Source organism: Catharus ustulatus, chromosome 4, assembly GCF_009819885.2.
Source record: "Catharus ustulatus isolate bCatUst1 chromosome 4, bCatUst1.pri.v2, whole genome shotgun sequence".
Classification (NCBI taxonomy): Eukaryota; Metazoa; Chordata; class Aves; order Passeriformes; family Turdidae; genus Catharus; species Catharus ustulatus.
This window is the reverse complement of record NC_046224.1, coordinates 26,713,706-26,724,882: the sequence shown is the minus strand read 5'-3', so window position 1 is coordinate 26,724,882 and position 11,177 is coordinate 26,713,706. Positions and strand designations below refer to the sequence as shown.

The 11,177-nt window shown below is 43.2% G+C and overlaps 1 protein-coding gene across 1 annotated transcript; it reads left to right on the top strand.

Annotated features, from left to right (window-relative positions):
* The first annotated feature begins 904 nt into the window (after positions 1-904).
* Positions 905-11,169, top strand: FBXO7 (F-box protein 7). The gene is made up of 9 exons (XM_033058015.2): positions 905-1,160; positions 2,495-2,795; positions 3,757-3,984; positions 5,303-5,444; positions 5,891-5,974; positions 7,072-7,164; positions 8,119-8,295; positions 8,964-9,001; positions 9,350-11,169. Exons 1-9 carry the CDS (start codon positions 1,039-1,041, stop codon positions 9,752-9,754), a joined length of 1,590 nt encoding a protein of 529 aa, XP_032913906.1. The 5' UTR covers positions 905-1,038; the 3' UTR covers positions 9,755-11,169.
* The last annotated feature ends 8 nt before the right edge of the window (positions 11,170-11,177 follow it).

The window sequence follows — 11,177 nt, the reverse complement described above, 5'->3', positions numbered from 1 at the left end:
TTTTAGTACTCCTAGAAAGTACCCGTTTTCTTGAGTTATTCTTTGTATGGAGAAATGTGATGCAAGCCAAGTTTTGTTGTTAGAAAGATGATCTGAGACTATGCATTGTTCTAAGCTACCTCTGAATTTACTGCTTTTGAAAACCCTAGAATTCATTAAACAAAGTGAAAACTTGAAAAAAAAATTCCTTTTACATTACTCCACCAGTCATGACCACACTCCTGCCAGGAGTGCATTTCCAAATAAAAAACATGGGAAGACTTTTATCCCCCAAGTATGACAGGTGAAAGGAAACTAAAGCTAGTAAACTTCAGTTTGCACCACTTGATACTTTTGTCGAGATTACTTGCTCACAAGCGTTGTAGCACAGCCTCTGAGGTGACAACTTAGCGGTTTGGTCTAGAAAAATGAGGTTCCTTCACAAAACTAAACACTCTCAGGGACAGCATCCTCCTTCAACCTTTCTCTTTGTGCCTTTCCACCCTTGCAAACAGTTTAACACACAGCCAGGCTCTCCGTGGCAGTTTTGGCTACAGAACATCGCCTGGCCCGGTGTTACACTGAGGAGCAGGAGGGCAGCGGTCCAACCACCCTCGTCACGCTGCGTCAGGAAGCCCGGGCGCAGGAACCACCGCCGGCAGTGGCTTATCCATCGCAGGGTAAGAGGCTGAGGACGAACAGAGCAGTTGTGAGGCGCGGGGGCAGCAGCAGGGTCCCTCGCGCAGCAATGGCGTCTCCCTCACCGCCTGTGGGGGCGCGCGGGGCGGCTCCTCCCCGCGCGCAGCCGAGCGCCCAATCATCGATCGCGGCCGGGCCACAGCGCGGCACGCAGAGACAGCGATCGGGGCGGGCCGCGAGCCCCGGAGGCGGGGCCGGGGCCGGGCTGAGGCGGTGCCGCGACAACCAAAACAACGGCCCGGCCCGACAGCCCTTGCGCCCGCGCCCCGCCGCCACCTTCCCCGCCGCCGCTGCCCGGCGGGGCCCGCTCGGGGCGCCAGGTGGCTGCGGAGAGACGCCCGCCGTTCCGCTGCCGCCGCCATGAAGCTCCGCGTACGGCTGCAGAAGCGAACGGCGGCCCTGGAGGTGCAGGGGGCGGAGCCAACGCTGGGGGAGCTGCGCGCGCAGCTGCGCCTGGCCCTGCTGCCCGCCTGGGGGTACAGGTAGCGAGCGGAGCGAACCATCGTGAGGGGTGCCGGGGGGGAGGAGATGCCGACCGTGTGCGGCCCGGGCCGGCGGGGCCATACCACGCGGTGCGCGGTGAGGGATCTGCCCCAAGCCCCGGGGCCGCGGTGCTGCCCCCTGCGGGGCGGGCGCGGCGCTGCTGCGGCGGCACCGCCCGGGCCCGGAGCGCATCGCGGGCACCGAGCGCGGCCGGCCCGGGGGCTCTGCCCGGCCCGGGGGCTCTGCCCGGCCCGGCCGCGGGACCGGCTGCCCGGGCTCCTGCAGGGGCTGGGACGCGGGCTGCTTCCCGGCTGGCCACTGCGGAGCGGGAAGGCAAAACTTGGGGAGTGCTCATCGGAGAATTGCGGATCGCAGCACGGTCAGAACTGACTGAGAGTTCTGCGCGTCGCTTAAGTTACAAAGTGCTGGGGGTCTCAGTTCTACACTTCTCTCAGGCTTCCTGGAGAATCTCGGTTTAAGTTTAATAAACGTTTTATCTGTGAAGAACTCACGTCATCCTCCGTAGTAAAGTGGATCGCCTGTAAGAGGAGAGCGTTTTGTGGTGTTGGCTGAAGGGTTTGTGTAACAAACCTTTAATTAGGTGCGACGTGCTGGTGTTTCACTGGTGATTCACGCAGCAGTGTGCGCAGGAGGAATCCGAAGTTACTGCTTGTCTTGCAGCAGTGGGTGTGTTTACTGGGTGGCTGCTTTCCTGCTAACCAGTTTCATTTCTGGGCTTTTTATGGCCTGAAGCATCTTATCTTATTACCCTAATTTTCAGCTAGCACTCTATAGGACACCTGTTGGTCACTGAAATTAATGTCTAGCTTGATGAGAGAGCAAGTTGGTTGGGTCTTCAACACTAAATATTTTTAAATAATCCGAGGCAGTAGTTTATTTACATCTTGTTTTCCTAGCTGTGATGTCTTACCTTCTGTTTTGAAGGGCACTTGTTTGCTTTCCTTCAAAACTGTTTTATAAGCAATTTCTGTAAATGAAGTGTCATTTACTAAGCAGCTATAGCAACTTAAAATGTATTTGATGAGAAACATGGAGTAAATAATTTAATATAATCTTCTTTCCCCTCACTATTTCTTTAACATATGGGTAATTAATAGTGGATTAAGCCCTGTGGCACAATACAATTGTAATATGCAATATGAATTTCCAGTTGTAGAATCATAGAATCCTTAGGGCTGGACAAGATCATCAAGTCCAGTCTTTGACCAATCACCACCAGGTCAACTACACTGTAGCACCGATTGTCGAGTGTGTGGCTATCCAAGTGCAGCCAACCATGTTTCCTTACTATTTTTTTGAAATTATTTTGCAGTTCTGATACCACGTTTTCAATAACATTGAACAGAAAAGATGCTCTCACAGAGGATCAGAAGACCTTAGCTTCATATGGGATTGTTTCTGGTGATTTGATATGCTTGTTACTAGAAGAGCCAGATGGACAACCCAGCCTACCTCCTCCTCCTCCTGCTGCTCCTGCCCCACTTCAAAATGGTCATGAGGCATCCACCTTGACCCCCAGCAACAGTCAGGCCAGCAGTCCAAGAGAAGAAGGGCAGAATGAGCAATCTAACAGTGAGAAGGATCGGATGGAAGTTCAGGAGAGTGATGAGAGGGTAAGTACATGAGAATTTTCCTGTACAGCACAAGGCAAAAAGGAAGGTATCTTTTTGTGTCAGTTGCTGTACTACATAAGAGTGAATTTCGTGAGAACATTTGGCTCCTTATACTTGTCTGATACATATTTAGTTATTTGAATGGAAATTTTTCTCTATTCATTGTATATTACTGTGGCATAGAAGCTAATTCAGGGAACCCAAAGCGTTTCAGGTTTACAGGAGTGAATGTTTTTTGCTGGAACATGCACTTAAGGAAGTAAGGATTGTGTTTCTCATCTGCCTCAGTCTGGTCTTCTTGAGGAGCTGATTCTGGATCTGAGCAGGTGCAACACACAGAGTCGAAGACAAGCTCTTTCCCATCCCCTTTTCCTGACCCTTTCTTTAGGTAAATCTGTGTATAGTTTTCAGTCTACTTTAAAAAAAAAAGTGTCTGTATGTAGTTTTGTCAGTTAATTGCTGGGATTTAGAAGAAAGGAAGGTACAATGAAGCCACAGTCCTCCTCAAATGGCAACAGGTGCACTCCTTTGATTGATTTTATTGATTTCCCCACCCCACCCTGCTGTTTAGGCCTGTTGTGTTTGTGAGCAGCCCAAGTTACCATTTGGGTTACTTGCCATGCATATTGGCTAAATTCAGTAGTGATACTCTAGTGATTAAATTATTCCTGTGTATGTTGCAAAAATTCTGATGAAGGTTTAATATATTATGATCACTTTATATTCAGGTAGTATATGCAATAAAATGACAGACCCTTTCATGAAGGGTTTGTATTATAAAGATTAAAAAATACAAAGGCTATGTATATAATCCCAGTCTCCATCTGAAATGCTAGAAAATGGAGGTACAGTGAATCTATACAACTTGTATGGGGAATCAGGCTGGAATAAGCAGCTGTATAATGTTGATGTATATAGAGGTGATTTTCTGAACAAATAAATGCTTTGCTTTCCCCTGAAGGCAGGATCGAGCCTAGAATTTCCTTCTGGATTAGTCCCAGAAGATGCTGACCTGGAAGAAGGTACGGGTTCCTATCCCTCTGAACCCATGCTGTGCAGCGAAGCTGCTGATGGTGAAACACCCCATTCCTTGGAGATGCTCTACCTTTCTGCTGAGTGTACCAGTGCCACCGATGCCTTGATTGTTCTGGTTCATCTTCTCATGATGGAGACAGGCTATGTACCTCAGGTAGGTAGGGGCATCACCAAACAGAAATTTCTGGGTCAGTGTGGAGAAGCTGTGGAATATCCAAGATGCATCTGAGGATCTGCTTCTGCCATTGTATATGTCAGTTGGCTGCAGGGGCTGCTGAAGGATCAGCTTCTTGAAATTCCCTGACCAGAAAGTCATCAGGCTAAAGACTGGAGCAGCTTTTCGGTGTGGAAGAAGAGGCCTGTCCTTGTGTTTCTTTTGATCCTCAGCTTCACTGGGACCCAGCTGAACCTCCTGCTTCTGCCTTTTACTGTAGAGCACGTGAGGATGTGCTTAGGTTGCAGCACTTGCCAAAATACTGCTTTAAGTGTCAGTGTCATCTCAACGATACCCTGTCAAGTGATGCTTAATGAGGCCTAGGTCTGCCAAAAAAGCTGTCTCTAATTCCATATTCAACTAAGTGTCCAGTTTGGCTATGGTTTTACTAATCTATAGAAGTATCATACTTAAGCACCCATGGCAGTACATCTGTACGATGTATGGGTTAACTTTTCCCCTTTACATTTGCATTTTATGTTTACTAATATGGGGCTGAACATGGAGAAAAAGACTTGGCAGGTGTTTAAATTCTCATCTTTTTTCTTGCACTGAGGCTGACTAAGCACATGTGGGTGTCTGGTTGACCAGTACCAATGTAATAAATCTGCTAAGTTCATTGCATCCCCATAATTTTAAATACTATGTGAACAATGCATTTGCCACTGGGAATAAAGTTTGTTTATGGCAGTGGGCGGACTTGGAGGTAGGGAACATGATTGCTATGCAGATTTAAGAGGAAAGGAAGAGTCTACTTGTGGTTACATTGTATCTGCATCAATTTTGCTGATATTCCATCTGAGCCTTTTCATGCTGAAATTGAAAGCAAATGTGTTAGTTGACTCAGATTTTCTAATTAACTTCAAACTGTGATTCTTGAAGCCCTGTCAGATACTATAAGTTAATAGAAAAGGTGCAAAAACTTTTTTTTGGTGCAAAAAATTAATTATGTACAGTAGTTGTCAGAATGCTCAAATGGATGAAAGAATGAAGGGTGTGTCTCAAATAGGTGTGAGTGCTCACTGAATGTCTGTTCCTATCAGGACAAAAATCACTGAACTTCACTCAGATTTGCTGTTAGTTTTGGTGAAAACGTGTATAATCATACATATTCATAATCGCTGTGTAGTTAGGACTGACCTAAGAGTTGAATTGCAAGCATCATTCTGCCACTTCCTCACTTCTAATTGTTTTCTCACCCCTCAGCATTAGTACATTGCAAAAGTATGGCAGTGTGTTTATCTGTTTATCTTTGTAGGGGATAGAAGCCAAGGCAGTCTCTATGCCCGAGAAATGGAGAGGGAATGGTGTTTATAAGCTGCAGTACACACATCCCCTTTGTGGAGAAGGTTCTGCTGGTTTGACTTGTGTGCCTCTGGGAGATCTTATTGCTATTAATGGTAAGTCAGTCAAGTTTTCATCCTGGATACACATCCTAAGTATCACCATTGTTTGGGAAAAGAAAACTGAAGTGGTTTTTTTGTGTCTTTTGAACTGCACCTTTATTACTAGGCTTGCTGAGGTGCAGGAGATGGCATTTCCTGATGCAGAATACTCTTGGCATTTCCAGTCTCTGTTTCTTTCCGTCTTGTAACAAATTAATCCTTAGGAGATTAATCTGGCTTTTCCATTGCAATATTGTAAAAATATGTTTGTTACCTCATTTCATAGGAACTTTGGTACATATTGCCAGACGTGAAGGAAGCGGTTGCTTCAGATACAATGTTTTGGCTTCTTTTATGTTTTTTGCAAGTCTTACAACTTCCAGACTACGTATTACTTCAGTAATAAAGTGGTCTTTGTCTCTCAGTGTTTTAAATTTTGAAATGTCTTTCTTTATTTGTAGCAACATTAAAAATCAACGAAGAGATTAAAAGTGTTAAGAGAATCCAGCTATTGCCATCATCCTTTGTTTGCTTTCAGGATCCAGGTATGCCTGAGCTATGATCTTGTAGTAGTAAACTGGAAAGTAAGGAATGGACACGGTGAGAATATGCTTTAGCATAGCACCAAATAAGTACAGAATAGCAAAAAAAAAAAAGTGGTTATCATTTTGGTTAGTCATAACTTTGTGGTAACAGAAATTCAGAGTGTAGCCATTTACTCACACTTTGTTGCTAGCACAAAGGCTTGTATTTCTTGGATTAACAGTGTAAAGAAAGAGCCTTGCAAAGCTCAGTTTGTCCTTTGGCTCATATGCCTGTTATTTATGAGGTCCTAGGCATATGTGTGAATCTCTGGCACAGCAGTGCTGGGTGATATCCCCTTTCTGCCTGGCAGCTCAGGACTTCATAGGCTGGTGGTACTTAACATTCTTGTTGTGGCACAGTAGTTGTTAATTTCTTTTTGCCAGAAAACATGTGCTGACCACATAGGTTTCTCCAGAGTGCCAAAATTAGAGGGAAAACTAAGGTGAGGGGGGAGAGAAGGGCAAATGCATGTGGATCCTTCTGAGCACAGAACTGACTATCCTTATATTCTCTGAAGGATGAGTTGCTTTATTGGCAGTCCAGGCTGACTCAGTTTCCTATGTTCTGTGTAGTCCCTGAGGTACAAGTCTAATTGAAAGATTGTAGAAGAACTGAGTGCTGTAATGTGTCCAGTATAACAGCAAAGTTTTCTTGCTTCTCTTTCTTCAGAGAACAGAATGGAAGAATACTTCTGTCAGAGAAATGAAGGTTGCAGGCTCTTAGAATATAGATGTATGTTAGGCAGGAGCCTTGAAATCTGAAAAAGGAAGCTCTGACAGCTTGAGAGTCAGTTTGTTTCCAGAGAACTAAGTCTTTCCCTTAACTGTGTCTTTTAAGGCTGAAGGGAAAGCTTACTCAGTCATGGAACTGGTTTCTAGTTTATCAATGACTGGCTTGTTGCAGGATAATTATACTCTAGCTGCAGATCACAAGCAAGATCACAAGCATATCAAGATCACAAGCAGATTAAAGTTGTACTAATGAGAAAACTGTAATTCTTATATAATTTTTGCATCATAACCTTTTGAAGTTAAGCTTTCCCTCTCTTCTTTGATAGAGAAGGTTGCAGGTGTTTACAAAGACCTTCAGAAATTATCCCGTCTCTTTAAAGACCAGCTGGTTTACTCTCTCCTGGCTGCTGCCCGACAAGGTGAGAGAAAATATTTACAGTTAGAGATGGCACTTAATTTTTGAGGATGGAAGGAAGGGAGTCAGTCTAAAGCCTTGAAGAAAGAGTGTTAGAAACAGCTAACAGTGATAGTGTATGAACAGTAAGCATAAAGTAAAACATACATGCTAAAGAAATCGTATTCATCTTTGTAACTCAGAAAATGTTAATATAATTCTGGTTTTAATTTTTGATTGCTCTAGTCTCACTTCAGAGATGGAAATGGAGTAGCTGTTTTCCATGCGTAATGATGAGGAAGTCCTACCACAATAATTTTGTAGCAGTAGTTCTGTAGTTTTGATCTATTTCTTTGTCAAAACAGAAAAAGTTATTTAGAATCATGTTTGGAAGTCTGACCTCAAGAATGATCTTGTTAGGAACTGGTCATTGAGGGATTGGAAAGGATGGTAGGAAGTAACCCAGGCTGGTGTTCGTGAAGCAGTAGGAAACCGGGCTTTCTCTGCATAGTTACTGCCATCAAAGGTCTCAGCTTTGTATTCTGAAGACAATGGAATTCCCTCTAGACTTTAGTGCATGAAGATTTTATATGAAGCATGTGCTCTATATTTGTGGTTTTTTGCAGGCTCATGAAATTGGGCAGGTCTTTTTTTTCTTCTTATTCCTTAATTATTCCTTAGCTCTGTAGCTTATAAACATAATTTGGTGTGTGGAATGTTCCTTAGGCGTAGTGCTTAGTATAAAGTGTCGTTTTCCCCATTTTGTGCACCTCTTAAGTGTAGTTAGAGTTGCAAGAGGTTTGTTTTGCAAGCAGTCACATCACAGCAGTTGCTCAGAAAAGTGGAGTAACTCAGGTATCAAAGGGAGAGGATGTAAGGGAAAGATTATGATGTTTTCTTTTAGGGTCTTTAGAGATAGAAGCACTACCTAAGTGATGTCGAGTTTATTGTTTCTGTACTTTCTTCCTCCTTTCTGTAGCTTTGAACTTGCCAGATGTGTTTGGGTTAGTGGTCCTTCCTCTTGAGCTCAAGCTTCGGATTTTCAGACTTCTGGATGTCCGTTCCCTCATATCTCTCTCTGCTGTTTGCCGTGATCTGTACACAGCTTCCAATGACCAGCTGCTCTGGAGGTTTATGTATCTGCGGGATTTCCGAGGTAATGTCGAGGCACATCTTTTTCTAATTACATTCTCATATTGACAGAGGGATTACTTCTGACAGGTTTTGATAAGAGGCTCCTCAGGCAACCAATAATGATACTGAAACACTGTGAGTAAATGCAGTTATTTGTGATGCTAATCAGTACAGTTGGTCAGGTGGGATTCGGGTGGATGCAGAGTTTTCTGCCAAGGAAAGTGGTTGGCAATCTGAGCTGCTACTGGTGCTCCACGTGGTTCTTCCCATTGTATGGTGCAGGCTTTCCTTGTTTTCCTCTGTTTCCTTTGCTACCTTAGTGTATTGACTACTGCAGATATTAGGAAGTGGAGGGAAGATATATTCCTGCTTCAATTTCTCACAAGAGAGTAAAGAAACAAAGGTAATCAAGGGAGCTGCTGTCAGAAGGCAAAGGCAGAGACAATATTTCTGGGACTTCTCTGTTTAATAACATTTGGAAATTATGCTTTATATGGAATGGGTGTGCAAGTAAATTAACTATCTAATGGACCTGGAGCTTTATATTTTTTAAGATGCATTGTCTTTAGTAAAAGATGAATTGACCAAAAGTGTTTTTCATATCCTGATTATTCATTGAATTCTGACACACTGCAGGTATCTGTGGCACAAGATCTGTTGCTTTTCTTAATTCTTTCCTTCTCTTTGTAGATCCTATTGCAAGGCCTCGTGACACAGACTGGAAAGAAGTAGGTGGCTTTTTTATATAATCTCTCTGAGATCAATCTTAGTTTGAGAATTAAGTATAGACTTTGGGGAACAGTAACTTTGAGTTAAAGTTTAGTTTAAAAGTAGTGTTCTGTGTATGCATGTTGGTCTGACTAGTGGAAAGGAGCATCAACAAGTTACATGCTGCATGCTCAAACTGGGGGTTAGAGATCTTCCAAGGGTGCTGTGCCTTGTCTTTGGCAGGCAGGGGAATTGCTGCTCTGGGTTTTCAGACTGGTGAGCACTTTTTTGAGAAGTGCTGTAAAACTGAATGCAGTTGCTGAAGTTGGAACACTTAGATTTAAAATGCTTTTATTTTCTGTCTGCAGCTATACAAGAAAAAGTTGAAACAGAAGAGGGAGGCCCTGAGATGGAGGCACATGATGCTTCTGCCCCCTATACCTCATCCAATCCCTTTTCATCCCAACCCGTTCTATCCTAATCCCTTTCCACCCAACCCTTTCCCATCAAATCCAATCTATCCCCCAATGATCATTGGGGGAGAATATGATGAGAGACCAACACTTCCATATGTTGGAGACCCAATTAACTCACTCATTCCTGGCCAGGGAGAAGCACCAGGTCAGTTTCCTCCATTCAGACCACATTTTGACCCAATTGGCTCCCTGCCTGGAGCAAACCCTACGCTTCCAGGACGAGTTGGTCCCACTGACAGGTTTCCACCTCGACCCAGCCGGGGCCGCCCCATGGACATTCGCCGTGCATTCATTTGATTGCTGCTTTTTCCTGCAGGGAGTTTTGTAGTCACTGAGCTTGCTTTCTAACTGCAGGAGATGGCAAATCCCAGGCACTAACATCTGCCTTCAGATTGTGTCAAGAACACGCGTGCATGGTGATGTCCCAGCCGCAGAGGCTGGGTTTGTTTTGTGCTCTGGTAGTGCTGTATCACCTGGCACTTAAGGTCTGTTCCTCAAAGAGCTACGACTTAGAGCAGTTTGTTCTGCTGCCCCCCCTCCTTGCCCTTAATCGTCTGTGAAGTGCTACTTAGAGACCAGAATACAGGCCAAATCCTTACTGCATCAGATAAAGAGCACTTTAAATACAAACCTTCTACTTGTCTGTCTTATTTGAAGAGTACTGAATTTCCAGGATGAAAGATTTTGTTTAAAATCTACCCATCTAATTAATAATCTTTATTAACAGAAAAGTTACCACATAGTACAGGATACTGTCACTGTTATGGTAGATGTGTGTTTATGGAAATTTTTAAAGGCATTGTTTCCTTTTTCCTTTAATATTTTATTAGGTAAAAAGCATTTTTGTATTGTTACTTAATGCACAAAGAATACAGCGAAGGGATTTTCTTTACGATGGAAATATTAGAACACAAATTAATTCATTTTACGAACAATTGAGTAAAGTCATGCTACAGTGCAACTCAGAAGTCTAAGCAGAAGCAGAGCAATTTTACAAAGAATCAGCAGTAAAACTTTTGACTTTGTCCTTGACTTTACAAATAAGGATCTGTAGTACGTGACTGCATTTACTGTGTTTGAACTAAAAGTGCTGTGAAAATGCATCTTTTCTCCCTATCTGACGCACTTAAAGAATTAAATAGGCTGACCTGGTTGCAGTGGGAATGGGATGACAACATGAGAAGCAGAATGAGTTCTGACTTCAGTAAATTCCATTTAATTCCATTACTTAAGTATCAGATGATATCTTGCCAAAAGGAAATGTGTTGTAGCATGTTATAAGCACCTTTCAAGTGTTGTCTTATTAACTAATGAGCAGCTAACAAGACCACTGTTAAAGTTTCCTGATAAGACCTGCAAACTGATGCTGGAGCTCAATTAAAGGAAGACTGGAATGACTAAACTTTGCTAGAACTTTTAATTTCTTATGTATTTTTTAAGATGATTGATCTCAGTGTTTCTATAAATGTGAATGGTACTAATGACTTGTGACAACTGATATTATTTTCTAAAACTTTTATGAAATTCCAGCTGTGGAAATAGAATGACATTTCCTGTTAAATACAAGCTATTTGATCAGTAATACTTATGTGCTTTTTCAGGTGAGATTTCAGTGGTTTATCTTCTTGTTTTGTATAAAATCAGCCGACTTCAGTAAGGTCAGGAGTTTTGCCAGTGAAAGTAAAATATAATACTTTATTTTGCTGTCAAAAGTTGTATT